General features: G+C 37.8%; 1 protein-coding gene across 1 annotated transcript in view; it reads left to right on the forward strand.

The window, feature by feature from the left end:
- The first annotated feature begins 7,766 nt into the window (after positions 1-7,766).
- Positions 7,767-19,260, forward strand: part of LOC122638670 (transcriptional corepressor LEUNIG_HOMOLOG-like) — a 33,708-nt gene continuing 22,214 nt past the window's right edge. The window contains exons 1-11 of the mRNA XM_043831521.1: positions 7,767-7,862; positions 7,970-8,067; positions 8,418-8,527; positions 8,631-8,884; positions 8,994-9,042; positions 9,127-9,229; positions 10,205-10,254; positions 10,389-10,709; positions 11,131-11,352; positions 11,550-11,768; positions 11,886-12,033. Of these exons, the coding sequence (XP_043687456.1) occupies positions 7,831-7,862; positions 7,970-8,067; positions 8,418-8,527; positions 8,631-8,884; positions 8,994-9,042; positions 9,127-9,229; positions 10,205-10,254; positions 10,389-10,709; positions 11,131-11,352; positions 11,550-11,768; positions 11,886-12,033 (1,606 nt within the window). The 5' untranslated portion in view covers positions 7,767-7,830. The remainder of the gene's footprint in view (positions 7,863-7,969; positions 8,068-8,417; positions 8,528-8,630; positions 8,885-8,993; positions 9,043-9,126; positions 9,230-10,204; positions 10,255-10,388; positions 10,710-11,130; positions 11,353-11,549; positions 11,769-11,885; positions 12,034-19,260) is intronic.

A 19,260-nucleotide genomic window follows, 5' to 3' on the forward strand; every position in this document is an offset into this window, starting at 1 on the left:
TGAACTGTCTATGAAATAGACTTGAAGAAAATATTGCCTCTGCTGTAGTGAAAGTTGTTCATGAGATACAGAAAATGTATCCTGTGTTGTGGACACCTTTTGCCATAATTTAAGGGATTGGACCAGAATCATCTGACCCTAATTCTGATTATGCTTGATTTCCAAGCCCCTCGTTTGAACTTATTTCTTGTAGTAAGATCTGTAAGTCTTTTGAATAAAAACTCCAAAAATCAGAAATCTATGAAAATCATTGCTTCTTAATCTCGAATCCAACTTCAAGGGTTATAATTTATCCTTGGGCCAATTCCTACTGATCTAATCCCGATTTGAATTTGGAATGGTGGAGTCCATAGGTCTGATTCCGAGTTTTTAAACTCTTATTTATCATAGCAGTTGTTGATATGCATACTGATTAAAGTGGCTCTTTTTGACTCTCTTAATGCACCAACATTTGCATAATCATGCTACTTGATGTAGAGCATGATTCCATCGGTTCGAAAAGCTAAATGTGTTGGAAGTGTGTCCATCAAATTAATTAATAAATAATTTATTTATGTTTATGATTGAATGTTATTTATGAGCTTTGGTTGTCTATAGGTTTTAACCTAAAAGTGTTCATGGCTAGAGACAAAATTGGGTATTTTGTTTATACCGTCGTCACAATGTGTTGTTAGGGATATTTATTTTGAAACACAAGTGTGGGTGTACATACGTGTATACATTGAACTGGATCACATGCGAATCTTGAATGGTTTACTAATAAATGTTTGTGAAATAAAATTCTCTTCAGTAGCTTACGATTAGTTCCCTGACTTGAGAGGTCCTTATCGTTACACGTAGACATTTATGAGTCTTTAATGGATTAGCGGTTGATCTTTCTCTGATGAAATCGGTGCATTGGATTCATAGTGTTTGACTATTAATGAAATAGATGTTCGACAAGGAATCAATGTACCTGAGATCGAATATCAAATGAGTATTTGTACATGGTTGGACGAAATCCAGATAGGTGATACGTTTTGTAAAGAGTTTACAAAAGGTTTTAAAAAATATTATTTAGTATTAGTATTTAGTTTATAAACATTTTGGAATTGTTTTAATGTCCAATCAACTGTTGATTCTTTTTGTACATGGAATTACTTTATTTATTTCTATGTCCTAAAATCTATTACTTGATATTGTTAAGTGGTGGGATGTAAGCGTAATTAATACTTTTTTGGGGGACATAATAGTAAAACATGGGTGTCAGTGAGAACATGCGTAGAGGCACCAACATGAATAGGATTTTTTATTTCACAGGATAAGTTGGTAATTTTGCGTGTTCCTGTTTTTGGGTTCAGGATCCACACGACTACGCAATTTCTTTTTCCCTTTTAACAAGTATGGGGTATACATAGCACATATATGGGAGAGAATTGAGAGAATTGAGTTACTAATTCATAGTTTCCAATAAGTAAAAGGTGTGGGATGCCGCCATTGCATGCATCCTTAGTTCCTTATCTCCTCTCTCATCTCTTCTCAGTCTACTTCTCTTGCTCTCTCTTCTTCTTGTGATAGTATTCGGTTTTTTGAAACCTTATTGTGCCGAGTAGCAATGGTTTTGCAACCCAAGGACATTGAAGGAGATGGTTTCCTCATTGCATGTTACAAGGATCTCTTACATTGCTTTGTAGGCATTGCACTTGTGGTGACATTCCCATTGTGAGACACTAGAAAGCATATCTAATTGTGTTAGAGAAAATCCACCTTGATGGCTTCATATGGTAAAAAAAATATGTTTTTGAAGTATCAAACGAATTAAGTGACTCCATAAGCCCAACAAATTTTGACTATTCCATTACCTGTACTCGCCACAATTAACAGTTTTATTTGGCTCCCTACGGAAAATGGCAGGTTTTTCATTTGCTTCAGCTTATCGTCTTGCTCTTGAGAGGGAGTCCCGTCATCCCAATGTGATGCGATTTAAACTCTAGCACATCCCTATGGCTCTCAAAGTCAAGATATTTCTCTGGGAACTACTTTTGGGTCGGCTTCCAATAGCTGGCCTTAACATTGAGGTTTAAATGTACCTCACTCTTGTATGGTGTGCTCAAGCGGGGGGGGGGGGGGAGGTTTCCTTTAACCCAATGACCTGTTTCTTCGATGCTATAGGGCGTATTCCCCATGGGGAAGGACCCACATGCAAGATTTTGCCTTCACTAGCGACATCAGGAATGGTGTGAGTCAAACCATCTCAAATTCATCTAGAGAAAACAAGTGCCTAAGAATTGCGAGGATCTAAAGCATGTTGTGACACATATAGACAATTATCGCCCCCAGTACTTGGGGCGGTCAAGTGCACATCATGCGATTGGGGCACCGCCCATGTGTATACAGTGAACCCCATCGTGCACGCATGGATGATGCCAACCGCATGATGACACTTGACCACGATAAAGATCACTTCATATATGGGCTACATCTCAAGATTTATGTTAATCCTCAAGGTTTTCATCAATAAATTTTTTTGACAAAAAAAATGGAAGAAAAACCATGACAAGAGTTACTACATAAAGTTGGTGGCTGATGTGAACGTGTGGTCTTTTTATGAGTGATTGATTAATTCCATTGTTTCATCTTTACTTTATTCTTGAATAATTTTGTGGCGGTGATGGTGTGAAGTCTGCTGTGAACGGACCAAACAATGTTGTTCAAAGTCAATAAAATTTAAATGCATTGCTCTACTTATAATGAAACCTTTCACATTTAATAAGAATCGTTATCCCCTCCAATTCGCTGCCCCCTTCAATTCTTCCAATTACTCACATGGGGGCAGAAATGATCACCCTACCCTTGCCTAAGGTGGGGTCCACTCCTCTTTATTTGAATAATTGGAGGTGCCCACGAATTGCAGGTGATAATTAGTGTCCGTTAACCGGGATACGGTTTTGGTACTAAGAATATTGAGTTTGAAACAGACATGGAGAATTTGGAATGGATTTCTTGTTTAAAAGGACTGGCCCATGGCCCATGGGCCCAGTTGGACTGGAGGACTACGTGAATGATGAAGGAAGGTATTCTTATACGAGAGATTCTTTCATTGATTCCGTCAAATAGGAGACACTTATTTAATGCCAGTTGTGCATGAAATTTTTTGCCAATAATTAATGTGAACAAGTTTTGTGGGTGCATGAATTGGCAACGGAATCGATCTCCATCGATTTTGATTTAGTCACAATTGATCGTGAATCAATTAATATGAAGTTGAAAACATGGTTTTAGATATCAACATCATCGATAGGTATCGATACCAATATTGGTATCGGTATCAGTCCGTATTGGCTGTATTGGATTTGTCAATACGGTCGATACCGAACACCTAAGGGTGTATTTGGTTGCGTAAATCCAGATGGTAATTTCGTGGAATCGTGATTCTCAATTATTAAAATTGTTTGGTTGTATAATTCCACAGAGTTAAGAGAACCACCTGATTCCACTTTTTGTTCTAAAGTTGCTGTATTCCTAAGTTCACGTTAAGAGGAGAACTCACATATGGATCACCTGATTCCAAAGTACATTTAAATTTCATGATTCAACCTAATAGCAACATTTTTAATAATTAATAATTTATAAAAAATAAAACACTAATATTTAATGAAAATAAAATACTAATATTTAATTAAATAAAACACTAATAGTTAACAAAATAAAATCTTATATTTTATTAAAATACCCTTTTTTAGTTAAATATTATTTTTATATTTTTTAAATAAAACACTAATAATCAATTAAATAAAAAACTTATATTTAATTTTAAAAAACTAATCTTTAATTAAAAACTAATAATTAATTAAAAACTAAAATTTATGAAAAAACTAATATTTAATTAAAAACTAATAGTTAATTAAAAACTAATATTTAATTTAAAATTTTAATATTTAATTTAAAAACTAATATTTTATCAAGTGACAAACTTATGGTAACCAAACAGTTTTTTCAGATGTTTACCAAAAACAAAATAACAGTTTTTTCAGATAGATTCATGCTGAATCCAACTAACGGATTCAGGGTAACCAAATAGTTTCTCAAGAAGATTCACGTCAAGAGATGTAGACTGAGAAGCATTAGATTTACGCAATCAAACACACCCTGAAACCATGGTTGAGAACTCTCAGTGCTACCAAGTTGTAAGATAACTCTCGAATATAATAGGTGGGAAAAAAATCAAACTTACATCTTTATAGAGGATAAGAGGATCCTTACAATTCTTTTAAGAGTAAGAGGACTATGCTTGATCAAGAATCCTACAAACTCAAGATCAAAGCAATGAAACAATTACAACAATTAAAATAAATGTTGGATATTCTCCTTGTGAATGTGCAATAGGATATGAAAATAGATACACAAATGAAAGATTCTTTATTGCTTCCGTGATGATGTATGCTGGAGCATTTTGAAGGCTTGAATACTTAACTTGACTTGATGAAAAACTTGACTTGAAAGCTTAAACTCAAGGGCATAAAGTGTTTATAAAGTGACTTGATTGCTCAATAAAGTATTCTCAATTAACTTAGTTGATAGTCAAAAAATTGTACAAACTTCGACTTATTAGGGTCTATTTATAGCCAAATTGGTTCATAAAACGGTTCTATTTTTTGTCAACCGGTTGATCGGTTAACTAGCCGTTTGGGAACCACATCGATACTGGTCGGATTTTTTTGACCTGTTGCCAACCGGCTTGATTAGGCAGTCACTGACACTAACCGGTTGAACCTGTTGGTGAAAACTCCCCTATTTTGTCATGTTCTAGTCTTCTTGAGCCATTTTTACCTAAGGTCCTTCCATACATTTTGGTCAATATCATGGATCCTTGGGCATCTCCTAAGGTCTATCTAGGCTAGAAATAAATGTATAAATGTGTATGCTATGCAAGAGATGCAAGTGTCCTAATCTAGACTACATGCACACCAGCATCTTCACAACTTTGTCTTCATTTTTTGTTCTTCATCCTTCTTTAAACTTTACTTGATTTCAATTCTTGGTTTTCTTCAATCTTCTATTTCCTTCATAATGGTGATGTTTCGTCTTTTGTTTCTCTAAATTGAATCACTATAAGACATCAAACTTGAAAGATTGTTAAATATTCTCAAGTGTTTGTTATCATCAAAACCCAGTCTTAGCCAACTTAGAAGACTAGGATTCCCATGTGAGCATTTCCCCAATAGCTTAATAATTAAATGTTTCATAATAAATCCTAGTTTATGTTGGGCATCATGTAAGTGTGTGTGTGTGTGTGTGTGTGTTTGTTTGTGTACATACATATTTGTTATCAAAGACGTTTTAACCCGTGAAAATGTTGTCAGACAATAGAAAAAAAAACACTTATGTCATTGAAACAGTTTCATAGAACAAAAGTGTTACCAAATGTAGCCCTTGCCAATCTTGTTTTAGTTTTTTTGTTCCCTTACACCATGGAAATTGTTTCACGCGCTTCTTCTCCTGACATTGCTCTCAATCAGCTATGTCTCATGCAGTTCCATCCACATATACAACTATTTTATTTATATCCACATGCATTTTTTAACAAATAATTGGAGGCTATGTTTGTATCAAAGTAGAATGGCTCGAAGTAAAGTATGTGAAATATTTACTTCTCCAACATTATTTTATGGAGAAGTGTTCTCTGCCTGGGAGCGTGGCTTCTACACACGTATGGGGCCAATAGGAGAGTGTGTGAGGGCATCAAGTGAAGCGTCATTTGTTCATTTCATGGGATGGCGGGACAGTCATTCCACCCCCATGTGTCTGGACACAAAGCGTACACTCTCGGACAAAGTTCTTTTTATCTTATTTTATAGATTTTGAATATAAACAAGTAGAACCCGCCGTACAAATTGTGTTCAATCTTCTTACTTCCTATGGAACATACTCTATCATTTGATATTTCTTTTATGTTTTTATTCATTTATAGTTGAAATAGATGAAACCTAAATTGAACTGATGATCCATTTATACACATAGCTGATTTGCCAACCGATTTGTAATCGGATAATAGTGCATCTCCTTCAAATTTACTCCATTTACATTCTTAAGAGCAACACAAGAGCTAGGATGAAAAAATGGTAGTGTACAGATTTCAAACTTGAGTATGATTTTTTTGTTTTTTTGATAGAAAAACTTGTGTATGATTGCTGCAAGAAGACTTTGATGCCCACAAACTTTTTTCGTTTTTTGGAAAGATCCTATCAAGGTCCTATACGCCACTAGGGGGTGACATCCCAACTCAAGAAAAGACAACTAGGGGTGTGAAAAGGGGGGGGGGGGGGAGGGGAGTCAAACGTGCAACCTCTCTTTAGACTTGGACCAATATTGAGATACGTACATGCCTTCAAACTTGATGGCCATCCTTCCGATTAGTAAGAAAAACATTGAGATACGTATACTCCTTGGAGCTTTAGAACTTGCAAATTGTAACCACAATCCTTGAGATTTTTGCTTGGAAAAAATTATACAATAAGCCCTTGCCCGAAAATATATCAGCACGCCCTATGTTTTTCTGCCATGTAGAAGGGTGATTTAAAAACTCTAACCTTTAAATATTTAAGAAATGATGTAGATTGATAACATGTCAAATTTCAAACTCAGATTCAATGTATCTTTTCAAATATGGGTATACCTTCCCTTGAGTGTCCGCCATACCCCTCCTCTTAGAAAAGTAGACCTTAAAAAAGAATGGTTCATAGGCTTTGGTTCAAATGAAATGTGCCAAAATTTTCCGAATGTTGGACTGGGCTGGGCTGGGCTGGGCTTTGAAGAGGCCCATATTCTGATAAATCATGAATTGATGGCTGTCTCATTAAGATGGGTTTATAAAAAAGGAAAAAAAAGTCTCATTATTCATTAAGATGGGGATGGACCGGGATGCTGAATTCGTCCAAGTGTCATAAAATTGAGCTGGCGTTTCAAACCCACAATTGACAACTGGATAAGTGGTCCCTTTGGGGCCCACTTCTTCCGCGTTGGCACCGAATCCCCATTCCATGTGTACCTTTCACGGCTCGCTCAGTCTACAGTCTATAGACCCTAGACGTCTAGACTATCTGGACTCTCTCAACTCTACTCTGGAGGTGAGAGAGTCTCACTGGATCGAACGAGAGAGAGAGAGAGAGAGAGAGAGGGGGTTGGTTTTTTTCTTTACTCCAACCCTTCCCTGGTTAAAGTAAAGGCGGTAATATAAAAGAGGTCCAGAGTCGAAACTCTTCACAGAGAAAGAGAGAGAGAGAGAGAGAAAGCAGGAGGGAACAGGGGAGTATTTAAAGGGAGAGAATGAATAAAACCATTATTGTGGGTTTTCTTTTTTAAAATACTCTTTCTTGGTTTTTCCATTTTGCATGGCTTCTTCTTCTCTGTCGCCTTCGCTTCTGCTTCGCTACATGGACGACGACGAACTACTGCAACACACCTCTTTCTGAAACTCATTTCTCTTTATCCTCTGCATCTCTCTTTTCCTCTACCGTTCGTTCGCTCGCTTGCTTTCGGTACTTTCTCTTTTCCCGCTTTTTCCATGGTCTTCACGATGATTGTCGTGTTGAGCTCTGTCTCGTTCAGCTCCATTTCTTGTTTGATCTTTGGGGAATTGTTTGTTAACTTAGTTTTATGAGTTCATCTGTTCGTTTTCTTGACTGATTCTTATCTTTATATTTTAGGTATAATCTGGTTTTGGTTTTTCTACATCTATGTCACGCCATGTTTTAGTTCTCTCGTTCGCTGATTTATTTCATCCCTCCCCTTCTTTAGTCTAATACTGTGAAGTGATGAGGTTTTAGTCGTTTGCAGGAACTGGAGCTGATCATGGACGATCTTAAGTGGGACGCAGATAAGATGTGGGAACTTGTGCCTTTGTTGCTTTACTTCTTCATCGTTGTTCTTGTTCTTCTTTTTTCTTTGGATGAATCTTCTTATTTGGCGATTTGGTTGGTTTTTTATGCAGGCTCAATCTCTACATTCATGATTATATGATGAAAAAGAAGCTGCACAAGGCTGCCCAGATATTCAGGAATGAGGCAAAAATTACCTCCCCAACAGTAGGTAATGTCTTCTTCACCTTATGCTCTGTCTCCTGACCCTTTACCTCCTCTTTTCCAGGCAGTGATTGAATTTATGGATTGTTTTACCTCCTCTTTTCCAGGCAGTGATTGAATTTATGGATTGTGACGAGTAATTTAGCTGTAACTTTATGTCTGTCAGGTTGTATGTGAATGGATTCATAGTTTCTCTCGCTGTCATTTTAATCTCTGCCCCTTCTTATGAACCTGATATATCAACTTGACCTTGTTCAGAAAGAAATATTTCAGTCAGTTGAAGGGAACACTCCGTTGAATTGACACATTGTTGTAGATTGTTGATTTGTAACGAGGACTTTGGGGTTATCTTTTCAGTGATTGATTGTCCTGGAGGTTTCTTATTGGATTGGTGGTCAATATTCTACGACAAGTATTCCTATAGAGAGCAGCAGGCCAAGGAACTAAGTCATGGAAATGCTCTCAAGGTGTGGTTTGAATCAGGTTCCAAAATTTGTTCACATGTTGTTGACCCTCTGTTAGTATCATTTTCCTAAAATCTCCAGTTTCTATCTTCTTACCATGTTTCAGGGTGAACAAATTATGGATGTTAATCAAGAAAGCATCCGTCCTTGGCTCCAGCAATATGAGATGAATCAGCGAAGACTTGGACAGCTTCCTACGGAAATTGGCTTCGCAAACATGCCAGCGACTGGCATGTTGGCTGCCCAAATATATGAGGAGCAGCGTCTCGGACATCCTTTCTCTAAAACTTTGCCACCTGATATCCGGGTTGCCAATTGTGGAAAAATGACTTCATGCAAATCAATGGTTCCAAATCTTGGGTATTCCCAGCATCTTTCTATACTTAAATTGGGTGGATTGCTCATATTCTAAAAGTGAATAGTTTTATTTTTAATTTTTTTTTTATAAATATATATTTTGATTTTACAGCAATGTACATCAACAAGCTTGTGCAGAGACTCAACAGTGTTCTATGAGAGTATGTGTTTAGCTAGTCTTGCTGACAAGGGCCAGCTCCATGTTTTTGGGATTACTATTTGATTGAAGGCTGCTCCTTGTGCAGGGTGGCAGACAAGGTGTTCGGTTGAGCAGCTCACATCCCTCGGAGCCGACACTCTATGGTGTTCCAAAAGCCATGATTCCCATATCTGGGCCTTCTGAAGCTGGTTTGTCTATATTCTGGTTGAAGCCCTTTTGTTTTTCATTTACAGATTGTATCTTCTCCCTTCTTAATTGGTTGCACAAAGTATTAGTTCTGCTTCTAAATTATTATCTTATCATTTACATTTCTTGCTTAATGTACTCTATCACATTGAGATCATGATGGTAACTACCGAGGTCTATGATGTCTTTAACCCTTTTCATGTTCAAGATCCGACTTTGTCGATTTGGGATTCTATTGCAGTTTTTTAGTATTTCCTACAGTATCAGCATGTTAAAATCTGATTATTAGGCGCACACTATGTTGGTTTCACATTAGTGTACAAGAGAGAAGTACATGGGGGTGGTGTTTGACATGGCACCTTGATGCAATTTAAAAATCCAAATTATGGATCTCAGATGCAAGCAGGTCCAATGATCAAATATGTGATCAGATCTAGATAAAGAAAACAACTGTCTTGTTAAGGGAAGAAATTAGATCGATGGAAGGAGAAGGAAGAGAGATTGATCTTCTTGGGAGGAAGAAGAGAGAAGAAAAGAACAGAAAAGAAGTGAAGAAATTAGGTTTGGGATACCAATCTCGAATGCACTGCTGTAAAGTTTGACTAATGTTTTTTTTTTGGTGCCAGCTGCCGATCTGATGCACCAACCTTCCACCTTTTCTGGGCTTGGGACTGGCAGAAAAACGCTAGCGGAGTTCTCTGGAAAATTACATTTCATAGAGCATATATTCATGAGATACAGAAAATTGTGTACTGTGTATAACTTTTCTGTATTATTCACTAACTATTCCTGTATTAGTCCATATTTTCCCTCTATGAGTAGAATATTTGATCACTTAACGCATCACCATGCGTCCGCTTATTTTGATTCCAATTGCAAGGAAAGTCACAGTTATTCTTAAGTTCTTAAAATTTTGATGCAAGGTCGTATTCTATTCTATTTGATGTTCAAAGAATCCCCTGGTCATCTTCTTGCAGAGTTAAACAAAGGAATCAGTTCAATTCCCTTGAGTGGCTGGCCTTTAGCTGTAAGTGGCTCAACCAGTTCCATTCTGTAAAAATTTAGTTTTGTTCCCTTCATGGTTTGTGATTCTTTTGTTCTGTGCGTGTGCACGAGTATGTCTTTTCCCGCCCTTTTTAATTATCTGTGATCTCTGCACAGGGGATTGACCAAATTCCCCCAGGTCTGGGGAAGCAAGTATTAAAGTCACATTTGCAGACACCAATCCAACAGCAGTTTCAGATGTTGACAGCTAAACGTCAGCAAGAGCTCATTGTTCAGTCACTCACACATACACCACCGAACCTGATGCCATCTCTTTCAGGGACCTCTGCTGATTTGGATCTGCGAAGGTTGTTGCTTCTAAAGGGTGGCTTAAACGTGAAAGATGAACAGATGAGTGGTAGTGTTGATTCTCAACAAATCATTTATTCTTCAACTGGTGCAGTCTCAAAAATAGGTGGTGAAGTACCAAAAGACGAGGTGCATGTCAATTTTAGAAAGTTCTTACTTTTTAAAATTGTGACCTGTTGCTGATACTCTGATAGAAGACAAACAAGGGGCATACATGCACACACACGGGGACACACATACAGACACATGTATACCAATACATTCACACATAACACATACATTCATTGACACTTGTAACTTGTACATGCGTCATGTATAAACAGATAAAAGCACACGTAACAAATCCGGGTAGGGGAAATTGTTGTTAATTGTATGAAAGAACTTGAAAACTTCTTGTAACTACAAATTTGTTTACTGTGGGAAAACATTTATTCCTGTAATGGTTGGAGTTTTGTTGCAACTTGTTTTCTTTTCTTTTCATCATCAGGCTACATTTTGCATATTATGCTTTTCATTACCTAATAACAGGCAACTAATGGCTATGACTCAGATGATGTTCCAAATGAGGCAAATTACGGATCGGCAGCGACAGCAGTATCAGCTACAGCAACAAGAGTTATCAAAGGTTGATAGCTTGTCTCACAATCCTAATTGTATTATTCATTTTGTCTGCTTGAGATGTATCATTTACAGAGCCTTTTCTAGTGGGCATCTATACATTGCTGCAGGTTATTTATATTTTGTTCTTGTTAAATTTTTCCTTGATGCGATGGTAAGATTGCTCCTTTGTGACCAAGTGGTCACGGGTTCAAGTCTGGAAACAGCCTCTGCAAAAGAAGGGGCAAGGCTGTGTACATTATGACCCTCCCCAGACACCGCAGTGGTGGAAGCCTCATGCACTGGGGCACCCTCTTTTTTTTTTTTTTTTTTTTTTTTTTTTTTTTTTTTTTTTAAATATGTCCTTGATATATGCATGTCCTGAATCAGGGAGTACGAAAAAGGAAGGAATTGTCTTATTCTGTGGCTGCAAGTGGTACCATGGCAGGAGATACTCCTGGGACTTACGCAGAATCTCTGATGTGTGATAAAATATCTACTCCTATTGCTTTATCACAAAACTATAGGACTTCGGGAACGGTAGTTGCGCATGGTTGTGATAGAACTGGATTGGCCGAAACTTCAGGAAAGGTGGTATTATTGTGTTTCTTAAAGTTTTTATGTGATTACGAAGAATTTCCATTCAGTTTGTTTGTGTAGTATCCATATTATCTTGACCATCACATTATATGAAAACTCCAAAATTAGGATGGTAGGCATGATGTGGCTGAGGGGTCATCAGATGCGAATGTGGAGTCCTTCTTGTCCCATGATACTGACATTGATGATCTGAGGGGTACCCCATTCAGCACTTTGTTGCAGAGTTCTACTGGAAATAACAGGATTGCCTCAAAAGGTGATTTTCTTAACGTTTTGGAAAAATGAAAGGTTTTGCTATGTCATTGTTGGGTTTATGCATTGGATCTAGTGTATGGTATACTCACTAGGAAATTGTAGCAGTAAAATGTTCTTATCCAATGTCCACTAGTAGTAAATTTTTAGTGTCTGAAATTTCAATTTTGGTATTTAATGCAGTTACGGTGCAGTATTAGGGTTTGTTTTGAATTTTTGATAGTACTTGGTTATGAGGTTTTGTTTTAACCATTTTTATTTGTAATAGACTCAATTATAGGTCCCAAATTTTATTCATAGGGGGGTACTCGAGATTAGTGTCTAATTTTTAAGTTAAGAGATACTTATTAGCTAGATAGAGTTATGTTAGAGTCTACTTAATTAATTTAGTATAACAGAGTGATTAGGAGTCCTTTTACGAGTTAGTGTTAGTGTTAGTGGTTGTTTTACTCTGTTAGACTATATCTAAGTGTTAAAAGTGTTAGAAGCCTACTAGCTTTCTACTTTTTAAGTTTTTTTTTTTTTGTATAAAGATGTAAACCCCCATCAGATTACACAGTTGAATAAGAGTTTATTTGTGAAAGTGTGTAAGCTGTGACTGAAATCTTTCCCTTACTCCTCTCTTCTGGTTTCTTTAAGTTACTGTTCACGGGTACTGTTCACAGTCCCTGAACAGAAAATATCTCTTCCTCTTCTTCTTCTTCTTCTATGTTTCTTCTCCTATCAGTCTACTCACGTGGTGACCTGTAGAACCAACAAGTCAGACTCCATTGTTTGGTAATCTCTGCTATAAGTTCCAGATCTGAAAATAAACTGATTTTATATTCTGTTCTGTTTTCCTGAATCCGGAATTCTACTCTTCTGTTCTGTTATTACTTCTTTTCTGACCAGATCTGGAATCTGTTATCAGTCCTACTTTCTAGATTAGTTCAGATCTGTTTTCCACCTATCCTTGGGGCTTGCGAGTGGTGTGAAATCCAAGAGTTGGATATTAGACTGCATCAATATTGCACCCTGGGAAGCTATATCCCAGAAAAAAGTACTAAAAAGTTTAGAAATAATGAAAAAATCTAAGAACAGATGGAAGATATGAGTTTAAATGTAAAAGTTCTCATTTAAATTCCATAGAATGTTGAAATACACATGGTACATGCTTTGGACTAGGAAAATTTTTTAAATAGTTTTATGTATAGCTAATAAGTGAAAAAAAATGGATTTTTTTTAAGGGTTTTTTACAATTACCACCCCAAAATCTTTACTATCTACTATTACCCCCCCCCCCCCCCCCCCCAAAAACAACTTTCAAACAACTGTTACCCCCCTCTGATACATACTAACCACTAACTGACCCCCACCGTTACATTTCCGTAACAGTGGGGGTTAGTCGTGACAGTGTGCAGTTGTCACAAATTTTCTAGGACCAAAATGCCCTTTTGGGGTGGTAATTGTAAAAAAAAAAAAAAAAAAAAAAAAAAAAAAAAAAAAAACCCATCACTGTCCTCCACCTCCTCCTCCTTCTCCTTCTTCTTCTTCCTCCTCTAAATTACAAACTATTAAATTCGGTTAACAAAGTTGGAATAGATTTGCAAAAATTCATCTAGAAATAGATTTGAAAAATCTTTCAAACCCTACACTAGCAATCCCTCAATAGTGTTTTTCGCCTCCAGTTTCGATTGCATCTCAAATTTCGACCAAAATCTACCTCTTCGTTCCTACTTGCACATATGAAAATCGGCCTCGTTAGAAACTGCATCTTCTATCAGCGCTTCTCTAAAACGCTCATCTTACATCCAAAATGGCATGATGTGGTTGACTGTCGAAGCTGAATCAGTGGTAAGTAAAAGAACAGTCACTCCTCCAACTCTACTTCCTCTTCCATGGCCATTATTAATCACCCCTTTTCTCTATTATCCCTGATGTTGTTAACATGGTGGCGTCTTCTAATGTTGGTGGGAGTGTGGGACGAGAAAATGATAAGAGAGAGGAGCTAGGGCATCCATCCAATCCATCCATCCATCTATCCATCCCTTAGGATTTCTACCCCTCTCCCCCAATTCCATCGATCAGTCCATCAAATCTGGGCATCCTAACCTAACCTCCGTCAAAGCCCTAATCGAACTATTCCAGCACCCAAACCTCCTAACCCGCCTCTTCCTCTGTTTCATTAGGGACATGAACCCTAGGGTGGTCACCGTCGCGGAAAGGGAGGTGACGGTGAAAATCTTGCCTTGGTTAAAACCTGAAAGTGAAGATTTTAATGTTGCGATTGGGAATCAGCCATGATTTGAGGATGAAGAGAATAGTTTGTAATTTTGCAGAGGAGGAAGAAGAAGAAGGAGAAGGAGGAGGAGGAGGAGGAGGAGGAAGAGGACGGTGATCGGTTTTTTTTTTTTTTTTTTTTTTTTTTATTTTTATAACAATTACCACCCCAAAAGGGCATTTTGGTCCTAGAAAATTTGTGACAACGGCACACAGTCATGACTAACCCCCACCGTTACGGAAATGTAACGGTGGGGGTCAGTTAGTGGTTCGTATATATCAGAGGGGGGTAACAGTTGTTTGAAAGTTTTTTTTGGGGGGGGGGGTAATAGCAGATAGTAAAGATTTTGGGGTGGTAATTGTAAAAAACCTTTTTTTTTAAATATAAGAAAAAAGAAGGTAATTCGATCACTTTGACAGAATATGTTTACAGCTACAGATTTCTCAACTCATTCCCTTCACATAAATACATCATCTAGAAAAAAACAATAATCCATTGCAAAAACTGCTACTGATCCCAAAATTGGCTGCTTCCAAAACTCCTACAGATCCCAAATTGTTTTGATAGATTGCCATGCATTTTTAGATTCAGCTAGCCAATTCTCCATATGTTTGCAAAAGTAACCAATTTCCTGCTTTTCAGTTGAAATTAAAATCAGACCTATTAGTACGTACCATCTTCGCCCCTTGTGATTATGCCCATTTAAAACCAGAAGCCGAGATTTTATTGTCTAGTTAGGATTGGCACTCCATGTATCAAGAAAGAAGTGAACTAAGGTCTCATTCATCTTTCTTGCTTAAATAATATTGGCTAGCTAACTTGCATCCACTTGTCTTGAACTGATTCATGGTGAGTTATCTATGAAAGTAAAATATCCATGCAATGCGGGGTTTTTTATTGGGTGATGATTGGACAAGGATTCAGTTCCATATATCATTGTTGTTCTTTTAGGTGTCTGATGAAATCTTCGCTTTAGTTTTGATGGATGCATCTATTGCACAACACTCTGGAAGCTCCAGTTCACTTCGTCCAACCCACGCTAAATTATGAGCAAAATCTTCTTCATTCTGCCCCTCTTTATTTGTGATCAAATTTCTCTACATTTTGTGAGGTGCTTTTGAGATTCCATTATTTAGATTGAAAATTCTAAAATAGAACTGTGAATAGCGGATCGAACTGAGAGGGGGGGTGAATCAGTTCCCTTAATTTTGACGTTTTTTGCAAACCACACAGTCGCTTATAGTCTCACCTTGCACCACCAGAATGTGGCTAGGTCTACCAAGACTGTAAACCCACTCTACAAAACAGGGATTAGTCTCCAACAAATAATAGTAGACAAATTGACAAGTTACACGTGGTTCATCTCACAGTGTGTGAAGGCTACGTCCATGGAGCAATACCCCTTGGGGTTTCGTATATGCCCAATACTCAACTCCAATACAATTAGCCGCTCCTACGGCCAGGATACCCCTTACCTTGTTTTAACCTCTCACCTCAGTGAGGGTAAGGACTTCAATCCCAATACAAAAATGGCCTCAGCCTTACAATCAATCAACCCAATTAACAGATTCAATCACAAACCCAACCCATAACAAATTACATTTTAGGTTCTACCCAATACATTCAAGAATAAAGAAATAAACCTAGAATAGAGAAGCAAATGTTTGTGAACACGTTTACCTTCTCAAAGGCAAACTCCCAACTCCAAACAAATGCTATGAGATCTTCAATAGAACGTATCAAACACTCGGATCCATCGCCAACAACCAAACCGATGTTTTTTGTTGATTTCCTTCGCGCCTATGCTCTCGAATCACACCGGAATGGTAGAAGACGACTTCTTCTCGATTTCCTTCTTCTCTAGGGCTCCAGAGATGCATTTTCGGTCCTCTCACGAGAATATATATATTATTCCACAATCATATGCTGATGACCGCCACTGCCAAATCCTTGTTGCCAACAATGACAACACTGCACTGCTGCCACTACAAGCACAAAGAGCACTAACAAGAACAGAAGTGAGGAAAGAACTAACTACGAGTGAGATCTGTACCTTTTTAAGAAATAAAATGTTCATAAGAATACATCTCTTTTTGCAAATAATTAGAATTGAGTAATAATGTATATGCCACTATTAAGCAGGGAGCCACTCAAAGATATCATAAAACCATGAAAGGAATATTGCCTGCAACAAAAATAGGTCTGACCAGTCCTTGCTTGGTAAGGTCATCCGCAGTCTTACTGGAAACGTTGACTTCCATATGTCAAGCTTGTCGAAGGAGAGCTAAGAATATGGCTGCATTGAACCAGTCACATGAAAGGAATGTCTCTAACCATGATTTGACAAAAGACCCTAGAATGAGCCATTCTAAGACCAAAAGTGGGAGCCAATTGTGACAAAAGAACCTAGAAAGGGTCGTCCGTATAGCTAGACTACATTAGTCTGACCATTAGTGAAGTATGTATATTTATAATATAAACCTTGCATAATTACAAGTAATGACAACAACCCAAATGGCAATTAATTAAGGACAATACGTATGAAGAATTACAAATAACCCTATGACTGGAAAAGTATCATTACAACACATCCCAACACCATATTCTCAACACTCCCCTTCAAGCTGGAGCATATATATCCTAGGCTCTAGCTTGGAGCAACATGGACAGACAAACTAGCAGAATCCAACTTGAATATGTATAAGTTATAATCCTAGACGCCAGTAGTCAGCATCAACACCTTCCTGTCGCAATACAATCATGAGCACATCAGCCAACAACGAGCAAAATAAGGGGCTAAGAAAAGCAGCAATGACAACATCATAAGCCCTTCTCAAGGAAGGGAAGTAAGTAATCTTCACAAAGATGACAGATAAAAGAGCAACATAGGTTGCTGTGAACCACGGATAAAAAAGTAGCATAGGTTGCTGCGAACCACAAATAACAGCTTAAGGTAGCTGCAAACCACAACAACAGCATAAGGTTGTTGGGAACCGCATAACACAACATAAGGTTGCTGAAACCACAATAGCACAACATAAGGTTGCTGGGAACTACAATAACACACAAAAGGTTGCTGTGAACCATAATAACAGCATATGTTTCTGCTGCAAACCACGGATAAGGAGCAACATAAGTACCGTCTTCGCTAGAAAACATGTTGGTGATGATACAAGCAGATGAAACGAACAGAATAGAAGATGACATGAGCAAATAATAATCTTCAAATTATCTTTAAATAAGCAGATGACACAATGTTGATGATAGGAGCAGATAATTATCATAATTTTTAAATATCTCAGATAATGTCCAATCTCCCCCTCATGTGTAGCACTACACGTGGACGAACAATGAGTGCAGGGGGGACAACAAAGAATAATCCATCATCATATTGTAGAAACAACCACCACCCACAGCAAATAAACTAGATAACCAAGACATCCACAGTATATATGCATTCGGCCGACCAAAATTAGATCTTTGAGGTTTCCCTTGTAGGTACATAATTCCCAGATTTGACCATAGACATCAATGTCGGAGAAAGAATTAGCCCAGGTCGACATTTGGTGAGTTACTAAATAAAATAATAGCCAAGATGAACAACATAATGGCAAATCTGTAATTAAATCATGCAATCCACAGTTCGAAACCTTGCCTTGGAATCACTTATGGGCCCACCCAAGAGAGGTAAAACCTAATTAAAATGAAGTAGTTGCAATATGGTAATTACCCATAATGTTCAAAGTGCCCTTGGGTAGATAAAAGGGAAAGAATGAGATTACAAATAAATGAGGAGGGGCAAACTTGGAATGACAGTAATATGAGGACAAGTAGGTTTAGGACAAAAAGGGTTATCTTGGGAAAAGGGAGCTTATGGTGATATATAAAATTACTTCCCCAAGTCTCGTTCGTCCTCCTACTGTAAGAGAAGAAAACCAGCAGTTGTACTCAACCTCCTTCGAGTGAGAGAATCAGAGAACTCATTCCACAGGAACTTGATGGACTTGGAATTTTAGAGGGAGTCATAAACTGGCAGATCTACTGATTCTACCGAACAAGCACTCAAGATCACAGAATGAGGTATCGGTATCGGCTGGATCGGGTATCATTGTTGGATCAAGGGTAAAATTGTAAAAAAAACACCAATTTTTAATGAAAAGTAGGTAAAACCGACCGATCCGGGCCGAAACGAGCTGATCCGGATTGGTATCATATCAGTATTGGTGGAGACCGATACCCCAATCCCTGCTCAAGACAGTTGGCAGAAAATTCAATAAAATTTTGCAAATACTGTTAGGCGATAGTTCAGGAACCAGCCTGATTTGCTGGTTTGGTTCTCAAAGTGGAAGGGGCTTTCAGGTCTGAGTTTCAGGGGTTTGGTCTGCCCATTAATGAGTAACCTAAACGCCAAATATCAAGGTTAACAGAAAAGAAAGAAGGGAGATTGAAAACTACTCCGTGTTGCAGCCCACATTAACGCCAGAACAGGAAAGGGATAACGAGAAACAAAAACAGAAGAAGGATGGACAGAGGATGGGAGAAGCAAGGAATTGAAGAATACAGGAAAGAGGATGGTACCTGCAATTTAATGGAAGTGGGAGGAATCACCAAAGAGGAATAAAGCAGTGAAGAACAAATGTACCACCAGAAACAGGGAAAAGATCTGAGAACAGTATGCGATGAACGAGATCTTCTCCAAATAGCAGCCAGATCTCAAGGTGGAATATGATTAACCAAAACAGAGTATGTTGTAAGCCCAAAACAAGAGTGCTGCAGGTGAGAAAACATCAGTAGCAGTACCGCAAGTGAGGGACCAACAGTAGCAGCAATATAACGCAGACTGCAGACCATCAAACACCTTCTGCAAGTGAGATATCAGTAGTAGCAGCAATAAAGAACAAACAGAAGATCATCAAACATCATTCCTTTAGTCGAGAGATCTCTTCCTTGTCGCTGCCCTTGACCACAATA

The sequence above is a fragment of the Telopea speciosissima genome, chromosome 9 (assembly GCF_018873765.1).
Source record: "Telopea speciosissima isolate NSW1024214 ecotype Mountain lineage chromosome 9, Tspe_v1, whole genome shotgun sequence".
NCBI classification, from domain to species: domain Eukaryota; kingdom Viridiplantae; phylum Streptophyta; class Magnoliopsida; order Proteales; family Proteaceae; genus Telopea; species Telopea speciosissima.